Below are 18,813 nucleotides of genomic sequence, written 5' to 3'. Positions count from 1 at the left end.
TGTAGTGCCCATCAGTGGGTTTTGTACATAGCTGGTACTTGAGAAATGCTTGTTGAATGAATGTTGTTAAACTCTTGCATTCAGCTTTCTAATATGTGGTGCTAATTTAACATTATTTTACTCCAGGAAGGTACTGCTTTGTGTTTTTATTTTAACAGTTAGGAAGGCATCCCTAAAGAGCACCAGAAGACTTTTGGCTCAGTCATGTTTGAGGCGGTCTCCTCAACCGTAGGCTCTACTTCTTTTTTAAGTGTGTAGGTGGCCAGTTTGCATCACCGAAAAGGCTGGTTTCTGCCATCACAGCCTCCTGTGTGTCTCTGGGGCTCTTGCCACAGTCCAGGTGTCAGGCTGTGGGTGCCACGCCACCCCCAGTACTCCCACCTGCACCAGAGGGCTGATTCCTGCTCAGTTTGGCTCTGTTAGGTTAGAATTCCTCCTTTTCTGCTGGGCCAGAGCCTTCACACATGCTTTTTGAAAATAGCTCATATCTGGACTATGTATTTCTGCTTTTTTTTTTTTTTTTTGAGACAGAGTCTTGCTTTGTCACCCAGGCTGGAGTGCAGTGGCGCGATCTAGGCTCACTGCAAGCTCCGCCTCCTGGGTTCACGCCATTCTCCTGCCTCAGCCTCCCGAGTAGCTGGGACTACAGGCGCCCGCCACCACCCCCCGGCTAATTTTTTGTATTTTTAGTAGAGACGGGGTTTCACTGTGTTAGCCAGGGTGGTCTCGATCTCCTGACCTCGTGATCTGCCCGCCTCGGCTTCCCAAAGTGCTGGGATTACAAGTGTGAGCCACCACGCCTGGCCATATTTCTGCTTTTTATATTTTGGATGGTCTAGCCAAATATATTCCAGATTATCAAAGTGGTCTCTGCTGTTTCTGAAGCACTATACTGTATAGCAAGGTGATTAATTGCATGGTTCCTGGAATTAAACTTTCTAGGTTTGGATCTCAGATCCAGCACTTATTGGCAGTGTGATCTTGGGCAAGTTACCTCAGTTCTCCCTGCCTCAATATCCTCATTGTTAAAAGGAAGAAATTAATAATACCTACATCATAAGATTTTATAAGGATTAATTCCATTAACATATACATATAAGATGCTTAGAATACTGTTAGCTATTTAATTATGACTGTTATCAACACCATCAACATCTGTTTTGAACATCACTTTTGATATCTTTGCCTAAAGGCTTTCCTCCTTTGATATAATGGAGATTTGATCAAATGTTTTCTCTAAGTTATCTGATAATTTGATGGAATTTGGGTTCTTCCCTTTTCCAGGGCATATATACTTAGAGAATCTCTTTGCTTAGAGTGATAGGCAGACACTCTGGTATGTGAGAAATTAGGATAATTGCATGAGAAAGGAGATCAGTGTTTTAGAAAGAAACATAATACTTTAAAGCCAGTGTATCACTATTAGAAGCAGTGGTTTATTCCCAGCTAATAAATTCCATTCTAGAAGTGATAAATCACATTTTTTTTTTTCTTCTAGAGACAGGTCTCACTCTGTCATCCAGGCTGGAGTTCGGTGGTACAATCATAGCTACTGCAACCTTGAACTCCTGGGCTCAAGTGGTCCTCCCACCACTGCCTCCCAAGTAGCTGGGACTACAGGCATGCACCATCATGCCTGACTAATTTTTTCATTTTTTTTCAGAGACGAGGTCTCTCTATGTTGCTCAGGCTGGTCTCAAACTCCTGGCCACAAGCAATCCTCCCACTTTGGCCTCTCAAAATGCTGGGATTATAGGCATGAGCTGTGGTGCCTGACCGTGAATCATATTATTATTGCTTAAGATAAACTGTCATCGCATGGTCATGAGAACTGAGTACCTGCTGTCTGAGGTCTGTTCACAAAGTCCATTTGTACAATTGGAAGACGCTTTTTTTTTTCTTTCAATTTAAACTGCTTCTGTCATCACAGGGAGAGAGATCACCTTCGCTGGTATTTCCTTTAACCAGTTGCACTTTTTGTTTTCCTCCCCACCTTAGCCCCGTGACCCCCAGCACACCAGGGAGCCCGCCAGTGAGTCCTGGGCCTTTGTCACCAGGGGGGACGCCAGGGAAGCACGTCTGTGGCCATCATCTGCATACGGTGGGCGGTGTTGTCGAGAGGGATGTGTGTCATCGGTGTAGGCACAAGCGGTGGCACTTTATAAAGCCCACTAACAAGTCCAGAGAGAGCAGACCACGGCGCCAAGGTGAGGTCACGGTCCTTTCTGTTGGCAGGTAAGATCCCTTCAGATGCTTTTGGTTTGTGTGTGACATGGGTGCTCTGGTGTGTGGACTTCTGCTTACCTGTCAGATGTAGAATATGTTCTCTGTGCCTGTCTCAGGTTATATCTCTGGGCTTTTTAGATGTTTTCTGGTGTGAGTCCTAGATTTTTCCAACAACAGAAGAATCCTAAAAGGTGGCTATTGCTAGATCAGATGGTAAATGTATTAAGATAAATACCTACCTGCTCTAACAGATAAAGCCCAGATTTTCAACTGTATACAGAATAGACATTTATATTTCACTTATGGAATCCAGGGCAGGTATTGAGATATCGATGGGTGGCTCTTCAAGTACTTGTCCAGGGTTCCAGGCCCCCTTCGTTTGTGGCTCTGCCAGGTTTGCCAGCCAAAGGAGCAGGTCTGTGGAAGGTTGTTCACGAGGGGTTTTGAAAGAGCTAGGCCTGAGAGTGGCTCGTATCATTTTGACTCACACTCCACTGGCTGGAACTTGATCACCCAGCCAAGCTAACTTTCAGGGAACTGAGAAATAGCATCAAGCCATGTGCAAGGGAAGGGAGAAGACGTGGATCTGGTCCACAGCCCTCCAGTCTCTGTCTGTTAAGTTCCATGTGAATTGCTTTGACTGCTTTCTTTTAGTGGGTGGTGCTTTCCACTGTGTCTTGGCTTTCTTGGTCCTAGTACCTTTCACTTGTGACCCATATGTGAGGTGGAGATCTTGCATTTCAAGTGATGAATCCATTGGCCCTTACCTGAAGCATCTTTGCAGTGGGATGCTTTTGCAGTTCTGCTGTTAGATGCTGAGTCCCATGCAGGAACTGCATTGCCAATGTTGCATTTGGAAAGACAGTGGGGAGTACTGGTAAGGAACACACATGCTGGAGTGAGACCAGGTGAGCACTGAGTGAAAGTCGACAGTGCTGCTTACATGATCCTTCTCTCTCAGTATACTGACAACTCCCCTGGGAAGAGTAGCCTGAACTCGTCACTTCTACCTCCTTCAAGTCCTGGCACCACTACTTACAAACTGTTACGTTGCTCCGTGCCTCAGTTTCCCCCTCTGTAAAGTGAGAAGGACAGTCACACTCACCTCATAGAGTTGCTGTGTGTAGACTAGGTGAGGTGACTCACATAAAGGTCTTAAACCAGCTTTGGGTACTTACGCACTCAAGAAATGTTGTCTGGTATTATTTTTATTTTAATTCAGTTGAGTTTCATCATGTGTTGCACAAGCATCATGGAGAAGACTGCAGGGCTGTTTGCCACTTACAGCAAAACAGCACAATTCATGACCACACTGTTTTATTAAGAAGCAGAGTCATGGGAATTTATGAATGCAAAGCAGTGAGAACCTGTAGCTTGTTTGGACAAAGCATGTTTTGTTGGCCTTAAAAAAAATCTGCTGAAATTTTCAACTCAGATTCAACATGCCTTTTTTTTTTTTTTTTTTTTTTTTTTCTTTTTTTTTTTGAGATGGAGTCTCACTCTGTCACCCAAGCTGGAGTGCAGTGGTGTGAACTCGGCTCACTGCAGCCTCTGCCTCCTGGGCTCAAACGATTGTCGTGCCTCAGCCTCCCGAGTAGCTGGGACTACAGGTGCCCGCCACCATGCCTGGCTAATTTTTGTATTTTTAGGAGAGACGGGGTTTCACCAAGTTGGCCAGGCTGGTCTCGAACTCCTGACCTCAAGTGATCCGCCTGTCTTGGCCTCCCAAAGTGTTGGGATTACAGGTGTGAGCCACCGTGCCTGGCCAAACATGGCTTTTTAAAATGCCCCAAATCCAACTCTCTTTCTTGGATATTGGATACTAGGAGCGCTTAATGATTCCAGGCTGTTTTTCAGCATGTATTACTTAAGAGAGTCTTAGAGTTTGACAGAATAGATTTGTGTTTACAGTTTCCCTGTTCTTTCTTTCACTTCTTCAGAGCCTTCTCTTCAGGGTTGGTGATCTTATTCTGGACACAGAAGGAGAATTTATTTCAGATAATTTTTAAGGGAAATTAAGACCAGAACTAGAAAGAAACTGTTATGAAAGACTCTAGGATTTGGTGATGATATACTAGAAAAAACACTTAAAGTGAATACATTTATTTAACTCTTAATTCTTAATGAAAATCTCTTCCTTAACTTCCTTTAGTTTTTCCTTAATCTATAATGAAAATTAACCCATTTTTTTTTTAAAGGCTTACTCTCAAACCCTAATGCTGATAAAATGTGTTGCTAGGGCTCTTCAGATTTTCTGCATATGTGTGAGAGCATGTGTGTGTGTGTGTGTGTGTGTGTGTGTGTTTGTGTTGAGATAGGACTGCCTGACAGTTGCATATTTTCGGAAGTTCGTCATCTTCTGGTAAACATTCTGGTTACGTCAGTCTAATTTGTAAACCAGTTGAGCGTTTAACCAGGTTTCTGTGGTTAAAAAAAACTGACGTAGGCCAGACATGGTGGCTCACGCCTATAATCCCAAAACTTTGGGAGGCTGAGGCAGGTGGATCACCTGAGGTTGGAGTTTGAGACTGGCCTGGCCAACATGGTGAAACTCCATCTCTACTAAAAATACAAAATTAGCCAGGCATGGTGGCACATGGCTGTAATCCCAGCTACTTGAGAGGCTGAGGCAGGAGAGTCACTTAAACCCAGGAGGTGGAGGTTGCAGTGAGCCGAGATTGCACCACTGCACTCTAGTCTGGGCAGCAAGAGGGGAACTCCATCTCAAAAACAAAGAAACAAACAAAAAAACTGATCATTGTTAGAAACGACAACTCTGACGCTGTTTAATATTTGAGTCTCTGAGGTGTTTTTTTTTTTGTTTTGTTTTGTTTTCCTTATTGAGACAGGGTCTAGCTCTGTTGCCCAGGCTGGAGTACATGACGTGATCTCGGCTCACTGCAACCTCCAGCTCCTGGGCTCAAGTGATTCTCCTGCTTCAGCCTCCTGAGTAGCTGGGACTACAAGTGCACATCACCACGCCCAGCTAATTTTTGTAATTTCTGTAGAGACAGAGTTTTGCCGTACACTCAGGCTGGTCTCAAATTCCTAGGTTCAAGCAATCCACCCACCTCAGCCTTCCAAAGTGCTTCTGGGATTGCAGGTATAAGCCACCATGCCTGGCCAATACCTGAGTTTTTAAATGCCTTTTGCATGCTCTGTAAAATATCCGGCTTAGTCTGTGATGTGGCTGAGTAGAAATCAGCTGGAAGGTTGGGCAGGGGCCAGGGGAATGTACTGGATAGGAATGCATGTTCGAATATGTTGTTTTTCATTTGTGTCCTAACTTTTGGCTGAGTTCATTTGAGATCCTCTGGGTGGATGATTTTTGCTTTATTCATAATTCTTGTTTATTAGAAAAGCAAACCCCATCACCTCTCCTCATTCCCCCCTCAGGTTTAGAGTTACAAAAGTGGAGCACAAGTCAAACCAGAAGGAACGGAGAAGCCTGATGTCTGTTAGTGGGGCTGAAACCGTCAATGGGGAGGTGCCGGCAACACCTGTGAAGAGAGAACGCAGTGGCACAGAGTAGCAGGTGAGCCGTGGTTTTGGTGACATTGGGGGCAGAGTGGTGCAGGGTGAGGAGAAGGTACTTGGAGTCTCCCAGGTGCTGTGGCAGCATAGGAATGGTATTTGACAGGGAAGTGGGAGAGCTTTTCTGGACCCAGGAAGACTGAAGGGGACTGAACATGATTACTTGTCTGCCTAGAGCTTCTTGTAAAGAAGTCACAAACTTAGTGCCTCCAGGGGCTTGATCTGTGTGATAATGAGGATAGAGGATTACTTGTGAGGCAATGTGGCATGGTGGGGATTGTGGCAAACTAGAATTCACATCACCCACCGTATAGGGCTTGCATTACCACGAGGCAGAAAGCACCTAGTGTTGCTGCATCTTCTTACTCAAAAAAAGACAAAATCCAGAATTCTAAAATGTAAAATCACTGATTTTCGATATTGGCAGCTCACTTTTTTTTTTTTAAACAACCATGCAGGCCAAATGACGTGTAATCTTGTCACCATTTCTAGGTAAACTGTGACTTGAAAAAGTCTGGAGCAAACAAACCAATGCTTTTTCCTTTTATTCTGTTGGAAACCAGTTTTCTTTGTGTCACAGTTCTGAAACCTCAGTACGACTATTTCTCTTCCCACCAAATATTTTGAGGCAATTGAAAAGCCACAGTGATTTATTTCTTGATTTGGCAATTTTAATTTTGCAAGACACTGCTTAAAAAAAAAACAACACGCAGCTGGGCCTGGTGGCTCACGCCTGTAATCCCATGTAATCCCAGCACTTTGGGAGGCCGAGGCAGGCGGATCATGAGGTCAGGAGATCGAGACAATCCTGGCTAACATGGTGAAACCCCGTATCTACTAAAAAATACAAAAAAGTAGCCGGGCGTAGTGGTGGGCACCTGTAGTCCCAGCTACTCAGGAGGCTGAGGCAGGAGAATGGCGTGAACCCGGGAGGCGGAGCTTGCAGTGAGCCGAGATCACGCCACTGCACTCCAGCCTGGGCGACAGAGCGAGACTCCGTCTCAAAAAAAACAAAAAACAAAAACCACACACACACGCACCAGAACCCTGTGATAAATTGATAGTGGCTTAACTTTCATCTTAACTCCTTTATTTCTGTTCCGGCTTGAGTGGTATTTATCCTTTCCGTGTTTCTTATCCCTTGTAAAAGAGCAACGGTGACGATTTGGTAGGGATCATGCCCTAAGTGCTCCATGGAACCATCAGAGCCTGAACATGAAGGCAGAAGAGTTTACACTTACATAGGGAAGGGAGGGCGGACAATGGGGGAGAGGTCAGGCAGGGTCCTTGAAAGTACAGGGACACAGCAAAACTGACATGAACCCTGGAGTCAGACTGCCAGGTTCAAGCTCCAGTGTGCCACTCACTAACCCTGGGACCTGGGCAAGATACTTGAGCTTTCTACGCCTCACTGGAAATTGGAAGTGGTGCTCTTTGCCTCAGGGGCAGGAGTGAGATTTCCATGAAGTTGCACATGTGAAGGCAGGGCCTGGCACGTGGGAAATGCTCCGTCCATGCTACTGATTATTACCATGCGATTCATTCATTTTTGGTCGGTGTGGCTGAGTGGAGGAGAGATGTGGCTTTTGGGTGAAGCTTCTCTGATAATCTGCCGGGCTCAGAGGGTTGAAGGTGCTCTGGAAGCAATCTGGAACAACTCTGTGCGCCTAAATTTTCTGAGACATAGGGACTCTGATCATTTTCTAGTGTTAGTTAGCCCTCGCGGTTTTGCCTGTGGGGAGATCTGGCATCTCTTCCTGAGTTTAGGAGCAGAATAGGAGCCTTCTTAAAGAGAGAAACAGTACAGAAAAGTCTACCATTGGCTTCTCAGCCAGTTACTGGTGACCTTAGGGAAGGGAATCGAGGAATTTAAGAAGAGGATGATGAAGATGAGTAATAACAGCAGCTAACGTTAATTCAATATTCTAGTCTTCTAGGCATGGTACTGATGTGTTTCTCACATGTCATCATTATAAACCTCTCCGAATGGGGTTAGTACTATGATCATAGTTTTACAGATGAGGAAACTGATGAATGGGAAAGGTGAGTTACATGTTGAAGGTCATATAGCTGGAAAGAGGAGCATTCTGATTAAGGTCAGTGAAGGACTTGGCTATCTGGGAAGAGAAGCATCTGGCTATTCAAGTCTTAGGTGAGGAAGGCCCAGCCAGCTTAGCTGCAAAGAAAGTATGGGTCATAAGGATAGGCTGAGTATGAGTCATCAACTGGGCAGTGAGTTGAGAGATGGAGCCGATTGCACCAGAAGACCTGGCTTGCCCTCGATTAGGAACTGCAAGATGATCCTCTTGTCAGACTCACCTCTGATTAGAGCTTGGCTAACTAGTGCCATGGCTGATTTTGGCCACCACTGCCCAGAGAGCGGTACTCTAGATCTGGGAAGGTTAAAGGAGTTAGGATTGCTCAGCTGGTTTTTTTGGCCCGAATCTGTCTGATTCTGATTATAGAAATTTGGTCCAAGCATCTGAAGTCCTGACCACATTTAACTGATTTACAATGAGATATTCTCTGCACAGCACACTGTTATTCAACAGGATTATATAAACAAGGACTGGATTTGATCAGAAGACATGGGTGCAAATCTGAGCTTCACAATTTGGACATTGTACTTAACTGCCCTACCCCTGGTTTCCTTGAACATGAAATAAGGTATTAAATTCATTGTTTTAATCCAAGAGCCAAGAGAAAGTCTGGAATGTAGTTGGCTTTCAGTAGAAGGTAGTCATATTGTGTTGTGCTGCTCAAATCACAGTGAGCACATGAGTGGCCTTCAAAGGGTGATGTGTTTTCCGAGCCTCCAACTGGTTGTAATTGATTTTCAAATTAAAAATTAATTTTTCGTTATGAAAAATTTTAAACTCAAAAGTAGAATAGTATCATGGGTGTCCATGATCCATGGAGTAAATTAATTATAATACCTACAGTTTTTTGGGTATTCTGTACTTGGGCATGCTTTGAAAGGCACATTCCGTGTATTAACTAATTTCTGTAATCCTCACCACAGCAGTCTATAGGTGCTAGTTAGTACCCCATTTTGCAGATGAAGGTCTTAAGCACAGAGAGTTTAAACAACTTGTTTAGAGATACCAGCAAGAATGTGATAGAGTTAGACTTGAACCTGGGCAGCCTTGCTTCAGGTGTCACAGACTTCATTCAACTGGGTCCAGGACGAGCAGGTCCCATGAGTAGAGCCTGCTCAGATTGAGACCTGCTGTGTGGCCCTATCTGATTACCCCAATGAAGTATAGGCCCTGAAAAAGGAAGGAAGGGAATATTCATTGGTGTTTTAAAAATTATGTATTCATTAAAATTTTTCTTGCAGTTTTTTTTCTTTTCAAATCTCATCCCCCCAAAAAAAGTATGTTTGGGACATTTAACATGACTTGATTTTCCAACTAGAAAAATTCTGAAAATGTTACTTCTGGGCCAGACTCTCTGGTTCTAGACGAAGCCAGAAGATCTGCACTGGAATGCAGCTAGTGAAGCAGGAGAGGAGTGCTATGTGTCTCTTCTACAATCTGATACTGTCTTTAGAGTTGTATTTTTTCCTGAAAGAGGTTTTTGCTCAAATTTGGATTCTTAGCCAAACAATTTTACTGCAATGTTTTGTTTTATTGTAGAACAGACTCAAATATTCAAATACAAATGCCTATCCACTTATTGGTTAGGTTTCCTTTTTTATTTCTTTTGTTTAAGGTGTTTGTTACCAGAAACTAAACTTATATTCTAAATAGAATGTTATCAAGACTGTGGCAGGATTTCTCTCTCTCCCTTCTGGTTCCTTCTCCCTTTAAAACCCCAAATCTGATGTTGGGCATGGCCTCCCCGTTCTTCTCACCCTGCTTTGTTGGTCGGAGTTCTTATTTGTGGCTACATCTAACTTGCCCTCTTGCCCTCTGCCTGATTTATTTTGGCAATGCGGTTAAAATGGTGTCTTTTTTCTACAGAAAATGTGTTTTGGTTTCCCCTGAGAAGAATAAGCCTTTGTTCTTCAAAGTTAAATAAATCGAATTGCTTTCAGCCTCCAAATGCCACTGCCTTGTCTTCATTGTCACTGGTCTTTGGCTTTTTAAAAATGATCCTGTCCTAAGCATTCTGTGTCGCGTGTTTCTGAAGTCTGCCCTCTTTTGTTCCATTCGCTGATAGTGTCCTGTTGGAAACATTGATTTAGTAAGTTTACATAACCATACTTTAAAACTTTTTATTTAAAATTAATCAGATTTTAATGGACACATGAAAGTTGCATATATTTATCATGTGCAATGTAATGTTTTCAAATATGTATACACTGCGATGGCTAAATTGAGCTAATGAACGTATGCATTGCCACACATACTTATAATTTTTTTGCGTGGTGAGAACACTCCAAATCTACTCTCTTAGCAATTTTTAAGAATATAATACATTGCTATTAACTGCAGTCACCATGTTGTACAATAGATCTCTTGAAATTATTTATCCCCTCTAAAATTGTGTCTTTTGACCAACCCCTCCCCCGCCCCTACCTCTAACCACCTTTTTTCTCTCTGCTTCTATGAGTTCAACTTTTTTAGATTCCACATGTAAGTGAGATGACGTGGTATTTGTCGTTCTGTGCCTGGCTTATTTCACTCAATGTAATGTGCTCCAGGTTTATCCATTTTATCTTCAATGACAGGATTTCCTTCTTTTTTTTTGGCCGAACAGTGTTTCATTGTGTATCTATACTACATTTTATTCATTCATATGTTCAGGGACTCTTAGGAAGATTCCATATCTTGGCTATTGGGATAATGCAGCAGTGGACATGGTAGTACAGATATCTCTTTGACATACTGATTTCAGTACCTCTGGATATGTACTGAGAAGTGGGATTGTTGGATCATATGGTAGTTCTATTTTTAATTGGTTGTTTGTTTTCTGAGACAGAGTCTCACTCTCGCCCAGGTTGGAATGCAGTGGGACAATCTCGGCTCACTGCAGCCTCTGCCTCCCGGGTTCAGACGATTCTCCTGCCACAGCCTCCTGAGTAGCTGGGATTGCAGATGCAAGCCACCACACCTGGCTAACTTTTGTATTTTTAGGAGAGACAGGGTTTCATCATATTGGCCAGGCTGATCTTGAACTCCTGATCTCAAGTGATCCACCTGCCTCGGCCTCCCAAAGTGCTTGGATTACAGGTGCAAGCCACTGTGCCCGGCCTATTTTTAATTTTTTTTAGTGACCTGCATACTGTTTTCCATGATGACTGTAATAATGTATATTCCCACTAACAGTATGCAAGAATTTCTTTTTCTCCACATCCCCATCAGCACTTTTTTTATAATTGTCATTCTAACAGGTGTGAGGTATTATCTCATTATAGTTTTAATTTATATTTCCATGATGATTAGTAATGTTGAGCCTTTTTTTTCATATATCTGTTGGCCATTTGTAGGTCTTCTTTTGAGAAATTTCTATTTAGAATCTTTGCCCATTACATTTTTTTTAACATTTTATTTATTTTTATTGACAAAAATTATCTATATTTATTATGTACGACATGTTGTTTTGAAACATGCATACATTATGGAATGGCTAAATTGAGCTGATTGACATATGTATTACCTCATATATTTATCATTTTTTTGTGGTGAGGATATTTAAAATCTCTCTTAGCATTTTTCAAGAATACAATACATTGTTATTAACTGTAGCCACCATATTGTGCAATAGATTTCTGATACAGTCTTTAGAGTTGTAATTTTTCCTGAAAGAGGTTTTTGCTCAAATTTGGATTTGATGGCCTATTCCTCCTGTCTAATTGAAATTTTATGTCCTTTGACCATCATCTCCCCAACCCTCCCTTCCCATTTTGCCCCATTTTTAAATTGGGTTATTTGTTTTCTTGCTTTTGAGTTGTTTGTGTTTCTTATATATTTTGGATAGTAACCATTTATAAGATGTATGGTTTGCAAATATTTTCTCCCATTTTATAAGTTATCTCTTCACTCTGTTGATTGTTTGCTTTGCTCCGCAGAAGCTTTTTAGTTTGATGAAATCCCAATTGTCCATTTTTGTTGCCTGCGCTTTTGGGGTCTTATCAAAAAATCATTGTCCAGATCAGTGTCATGGAACTTTCCTCCTATGTGTTTTTCTAGTAGTATTGCAGTATTACAGTAGCATTTCTTTTATCAAAACAAAAATTCATAATATTAGACATCTGTTTTTATTTTTGTTTTATTCAGACTATTGTACTGATTTTTATTTTAGTAATTTATTTCAGTGATTAAAAGCTTGGTTTTAAACTCCTTATTTTTAATTGTGCCACTTAACTACCAATGGTTTTGGGCAAGTTACTTAATGTTTTCAAGCCCCGGTTATTTCATCTTTAAAATGAGATAGTTGCTGGACATACATGATACGATGTATGTGTAGTTCATAAGTCAATCCTTGGCACGGAGTATCTGCAAACATTCACTGCTGTTAACAATTGTCATGCCTGGTGGTCTTAATTATTTATTAGGTCATTTCTGAAGCATCAGCTTTTGGTACTGTGAATTCCTTTTTACATCTTAAGAACATTACAGCTTTGGACTCTCAGGACATCTCAGAAATAGATAGTATTTGTCAAGTCCCTTAGGAATTTGGGCCATTTTCTTGTTTGCATTAAGGAGGCCTTAGAAATAACCATTCCCGGCTGGGCACGGTGGCTCACGCCTGTAATCCCAGCACTGTGGGAGGCTGAGGCGGGCGGATCACGAGGTCAGGAGATCGAGACCATCCTGGCTAACACAATGAAACCCCGTCTCTACTAAAAAATACAAAAAAAAAAAAAAAATTAGCCGGGCGTGGTGGCGGGCGCCTGTAGTCCCAGCTACTCTGGAGGCTGAGGCAGGAGAATGGCGTGAACCTGGGAGGTGGAGGTTGCAGTGAGCTGAGATTGCACACTGCACTCCAGCCTGGGTGACAGAGGGAGACTCTGCCTCAAAAAAAAAAAAAAAAAAGAAAGAAAGAAAGGAAGAACCATTTCCTTCTTCCAAGAGGTGGAATTAAAATTACTAACAAGGAGATGGAAAAGTTTTGCTGACAAGTTCTTTTTATTATAAAGATCAGAGGGTGGGATAAATTGAAATGCTGGACAGAGACGTTTTCGGCCTAAGTGAGACTGCCGTGCCGGTGTTCTGCTTTGGAATAAAAGTCTCCTCTTTGTCAAGACTCTTTCATGGCTCAAACTCCCTCCTGAGCATCTGTGGCTGGTCACAAGGTGGCTCTTCTGACCTTCGGCCGCCTTCATGTTCTCCTCTAACAGTGAGGAAAGGCTCCTTGGCTCCTTTTTTTGGACTCTGTGACAGGAATTATAGTAGAAGCTCCTTGGGGACCCCCTCGGAAGTCGTACTGCTTGATTTGCAGTCCTCTCAATTGCTTTTCTTTTATTAACTCTCCAGGAAGCAGTTAATGATGAGAAACTGCAGGTACTACTAGTTAGTTTATTTTTTTCTCTCTAGCTGTAATTTTTTCAGGAAAAATGCATCTTTTTTAAAAAGCAAAAGGATCTCAGATTTGATGGGAGCCCTTTAACTTGATTCACTGGTCTTATGGGGCAACAGAATATAAAAAGAAACTGCACCTAAAGTAGGCATGGATTAGGCCACCTGGCTTGGTTTTCAGTTGCTAAACACATTTCTCAAAGGTAAAAGTAGTGCCGTGATGCCTGCCGTACTCCTGTGTGGGAGACTGAGCCCACTGAGTCCATCTGAAATGTGGAGGTGGAGGGAGGTGAGCATCTGCCCAGGCCCTGCTCTGTGAAGACTAGGTAGGTAGAACCGGCCAGATGAAGAGAAAAGCTGAGTGAAGGATGGGACTTTAGAAGCAATTTTAGGAGTTGTAGGTAATAATATCCTATTTTACAGATGAAGAGCCAGGCTTAGAGGGATTAATGTTCCCCATATCTCAGGGCTAGGTAGTGAGAGGGCTTGGATGGGAAGAAATTTATACTTGGGAGCTTACATGCTCAGTGGCCGTGGAGTGTGAGGGAGCTTTGCTTTTCTTGGCAAGAAAGCAAATCAACTGCCGTTTCTTCACATAGCTCAATAGCTCACGGAACTGATCATTCCAGCCTTTGGATGGCCTCCTTGGCGTCCGATGGGATCATCTGATGAGCAGCTGATGGATTTTAAGGCTCTGCCTGGATCAGGTCCAGGTGTGTGAGCCATTCAGTTTTCTTCCAGGTAGATGAAGGTCATAGACTTGCAGACTCCAGAGCAGCTGTGATTGCTAGTTCAGATCAATGGAGGTACAATTATATCTTTAAAAAGTATTTCTTGGCCGGGCGCGGTGGCTCACACCTGTAATCTCAGCACTTTGGGAGGCCAAGGTGGGCAGATCATGAGGTCAGGAGTTCGAGACCAGCCTGGACAACACGGTGAAACCCCATCTCTACTAAAAATACAAAAATTAGGTAGGCATGGTGGCGGGCACCTGTAGTCCCAGCTACTCAGGCGGCTGAGGCAGGAGAGTCACTTGAACCCGTGAGGCAGAGGTTGCTGTGAGCCGAGATCATGCCACTGCACTTCAGCCGGGGTGACAACAGCAAGACTCTGTCTCAGAAAAAAAAAAAAAAAAAAAAAAAAAAAGCATTACTTGAGACCCTACTATGTGCCAGGCAGTTTGCTGTGTTTAGGGATGTGGCAGTGTGTCAGACAGACAATGAAGACCATACTCTTACAGAGCTTCTATCCTAGTGCTTATACCAGACTTTTCTCCCCTGCACCTCCCAGTCCCCTTGTTTAGTGTGTGTTGTTACATGTGTTGTTCAAGATCATGCTGAGAGTTCATTACGGAGCCAGGACCTGGGCTTCCTTATAGCTCATTCCTTTACTGTCTCCAGTGTATTGGATATTACAAGTGTTTGAAATGGAATTTTTAAAAAGGAACTGAAATATAAGAAATGCATAGGATAAAATATTTAAACAGCCTAAAAGTCTGCAGGGTGAAAAATAAATCCCAAAAATAAATCTTTGCTCCATTTTTATCCTGCTAACCCCTTTGCGTGTATCATCTCTTAAACCTTTTCTCAAGAGGACACCACTGTGATCAGTGTTCACTATGTCCTTTCAGGATTATGCTGTGCATATACGTGCTTATGCAATATATCTGTGTATATAAAGCCCCTCCTTTTGCCCTTCTACAAATGAGAGTATAGATACTACACTTGTTCGTACCTTGCTTTTTATTGAAGTTAATGATTTTTAGGTTCTGTGGTTCCCTGACTGTTGAGATTTTGTCTTACTCACAGATGACTGAGGAAGAACCAGCTTTTACTCTCCCACATTGACTGAGCCATAAGGAGTGAAAATGGTAGACACAGTTAAAAAGCTATATGCCCTATTTGTCCTCAGTTGTTGGGAGTGGCTCCAGTACATTTATGGCCATGATCTGGGAGTTTTGAGCGGACCTAAAAACATGCTTTACTGTCATCAACTATGATGTTTTTTCTAAGTTATTCTTCCATGGCCTTGTTCTGTGCACAGGAGATACTAAAACATATTTATCACTATTCCCAGAGTTTAGACAACATGGGGGACCAGGAATTTTTGATTTGTTTTGCTTTGAGTTGCCACCAAAGCAAGCCATCTCCTCCTAACACATATCTCCCTGGGCAGGGGCCTGCCCCAGGGCCCCTTCCTATTGTTGACCAGGAGTTGACCCACTGAAGGAGAGCTTATCTGTTCTTCCTCTTTATCCCTATCACCTGTTTGACATCTGCTCTTTTCACTGCAGAAATTGAGCAGTGTTGGAGGCTAGAGACTTTGGAGGGCCTAAAGACAGACCCAAGGGGGCTTGAGGGAAGCGGAAAATGAAATGCTTTCGGAGACATTTTTACCTATAATTAGAAAGAAAATGGAATTAATGGTTATAATCAGGATTTTTATTTTTCTTTATTTTTTTCTTTATTTTATTATTATTATTATTTTTTGAGATGGAGTCTCGCTCTGTCCCCCAGGCTGGAGTGCAGTGGCGCGATCTTGGCTCACTGCAAGCTCTGCCTCCCAGGTTCACGCCATTCTCCTGTCTCAGCCTCCCGAGTAGCTAGGACTACAGGTGCCCACCACCACGCCTGGCTGATTTTTTGTATTTTTAGTAGAGAAGAGGTTTTGCTACACTAGCCAGGATGGTCTTGATCTCCTGATCTTGTGATCTGCCTGCCTCGGCCTCCAAAAGTGCTGGGATTACAGGCGTAAGCCACCGCGCCTGGCCGATTTTTCTTAATTTGTGCCTTGAGACCTTGAGTTCTACTAACATTAAATAGCTTAAGTTAAAACAGTACCTATTTTCTGTAAGTAACAGGACATAGGATACTGTAGTGGTTCCACCATAGAGGTTCTGGAATCAGACTTCTTGCGCTCAAGATCTTGGCACTTTTTAGCTATCTAGCTTTGGGCAAATTACTTAGCCTCTGATGCCCCAGCTTCTCCATCTGTTAAGTGGGGATACTACTACTACTACTACTTTGTAGGGATACTGTTCCTTTGCCCTAAGTAAGTGCAAAATAGGTTAGGTGTTAAATTACTATATCGGATCAGCCCTATTTAAACATGTAGCCAATAAAAGTGTTAAAATTAATGTTTTTGATATTTCTTGATTCTCTTGAAGCTCAGAGAGGCCAGGTTAGACATAACCTATAAGGTAATGGCAGTATTGTCCATTTGATATTCAAGTGGAGGCTTACTGAAGGCCAGTTAGCTGAACTCTGTCTAGCTCACAAGCCAGTAGAGAGGCAATATCTAACTTTTTCCATTTTCCTTATTAGAAAGAGATGGTACTATTCAGAGTAATAAGTTATTCTGCCTGTAGCTTAGTGTAGACATTAAATCAGAAGTGTGTTGAGACTAGTAGGGAACTGCTGAATTGCATTTAAATAATTTCCAGTTGAATCCTTGTTTTTCCAGGTACAGAATAACTTTTGATGTCACTTACATTTTACTTGGAATAAGGTGCTCTGATTCTACCATCTCAAAGGCTGGTAAATCACAAGTGTTCAGTTGCTGTCACTTGGGAAACCCATTGTTGCTAAATATATAAGTATGTTGAAATTGCTGTGAGAATATAACCCAGTAAAGAACAACCTTCAGACTTCAGATCTAAATCTAATGTCAGAAGATTCAAAACTGTAAGGAATGCAAAATTTCTCACTGGTATTATTTAACAAAGAAGATAATATAATTTGCAGGAATATACATTTCTGTCTATGCTAGTTAAAAGAAGTGATTTCTATTTTGAATGGAGAAAAACACCTAGAAACATTATTTTTCCTGAATTGACCCACATACATAAAAAGCTTCTCACTATTGATATTAAAAAATTAAGGTTTTAGTTATTAAGCCCCCTTCTCAAATTGGGGGTTATAATATGCAACTCATGGAATATGTAGTAGTCAATAAACATAAAAAATGCCCAACTTTACTAATAATGAAATAAATCCAAACTGAGATCACTTTTTGCTTCTCTGGTGACAAAGATGAATGTTAACACTAGCATGACCATATAACTCACATCCAAAATGAGGAGGTAGCTCACACCTGTAATCCCAGTGCTTTGGGAGGCTGAGGTGGGAGGATGGCTCGAGGCCAGGAGTTTGAGACCAGCCTGGGCAACATAGTGAGATCCTGTCTCTGCAAATTAAAAATTAAAAAATTAGCTGGGCATGTGGCATACACCTGTAGTCCCAGCTACTTGGGAGGCTGAGGTGGAAGGATTTCTTGAGCTCAGTAGTTGGAGGCTGTGGTGAGTCAGGATCATGCCACTATATTCCAGCCTGGGTGACAGAGAGAGACTCTACAGATAATAAAAGGGAACACTGTGAATGAATATTCTGGGTAAACATATATAAACCAAGACCTCCCAGGCAAACTGGTTCATGTGGTCACCTTGGTTAAAAGGGTGCAGGGACTGGGTGCGGTGGCTCACGCCTGTAATCCCAGCACTTTGGGAGGCTGAAGCAGGTGGATCATGAGGTCAGGAGTTCAAGACCACCCTGGCCAATATGGTGAAACCCCGACTCTATAAAAATACAAAAATTAGCCAGGTGTGATGCCGCACGCCTGTAGTCCCAGCTACTCGGGAGGCTAAGGCAGGAGAATCGCTCGAACTTGGGAGGCGGAGGTTGCAGTGAGCCGAGATTGCGCCACTGCACTCCAGCCCGGGTGACAGAGTGAGGCTCCTTCTAAAAAAAAAAATGTGCAGGGAGGTGGGTGCAGTGGCTCACGCCTGTGATCCCAGCACTTTGGGAGGCTGAGGCAGGCAGATCACCTGAGGTTGGGAATTCAAGACCAGCCTGACTAACATGGAGAAACCCCATCTCTATTAAAAATACAAAAATAGCTGGGGGTGGTGGCGCATGCCTGTAATCCCACCTACTCGGGATGCTGAGGCAGGAGAATCACTTGAATCCGGGAGGTGGAGGTTGCAGTGAGCCGAGATCACACCATTGCACTCCAGCCTGGGCAACGAGAGCGAAACTCCGTCTCAAAAAGAAAAGAAAAGAAAAGAAAAGAAAAACAACCAACCAACCAAGCAAAAATCAAGAGGGTGCAGGGAGATGGACATTATCCCACACCAAAGCAGGGAGGCTACAATGGTCTAGACCTTTGTGGTGGCAATCTGGAACTGTAAAAACTTAAATATGTACTCTTTGACCAAATTATTCCAATTAATAAATATCATGCATAAATGCAAAGATAATGTCCAAAGTTGTTCACTTTAGCATTATGTACATAGTAGCAAGTACCTGGAAGCATCTTTAAATACATCTATCAATGGGAGATTAAGTAAATGAATTGTGCCTTATGCATTTCATAAAGGCCTGCAAATGCCAAAGATTGAAGTAGATGCTGGGTGTGATAGCTCATACCTGTAATCCCAGCAGTTCGGGAGGCTGAGGCTGGAGGACTGCTTGAAGCCAGAAGTTTGAGATCAGCCTGGGCAACATAGTGACCCTGTCTCTACTTAAAAAAAAAAAATTAAAAAATTAGCTGAGTATGGTGGCATGCACCTGTAGTCCCAGCTACATGGGAG

The 18,813-nt window shown here is 42.6% G+C and overlaps 1 protein-coding gene across 1 annotated transcript in view; it reads left to right on the top strand.

The window, feature by feature from the left end:
• RELL1 (RELT like 1) overlaps nt 1–18,813 on the top strand; it is a 73,897-nt gene that overhangs the window by 47,386 nt on the left and 7,698 nt on the right. Inside the window, exons 5-6 of the mRNA XM_016951441.3 lie at nt 1,999–2,235; nt 5,623–5,761. Of these exons, the coding sequence (XP_016806930.2) occupies nt 1,999–2,235; nt 5,623–5,758 (373 nt within the window). The 3' untranslated portion in view covers nt 5,759–5,761. The remainder of the gene's footprint in view (nt 1–1,998; nt 2,236–5,622; nt 5,762–18,813) is intronic.

This window comes from Pan troglodytes, chromosome 3, assembly GCF_028858775.2.
Source record: "Pan troglodytes isolate AG18354 chromosome 3, NHGRI_mPanTro3-v2.0_pri, whole genome shotgun sequence".
Classification (NCBI taxonomy): Eukaryota; Metazoa; Chordata; class Mammalia; order Primates; family Hominidae; genus Pan; species Pan troglodytes.
The sequence above is the reverse complement of the archived record's forward strand: the minus strand, read 5'-3'. Positions and strand labels throughout refer to the sequence as shown.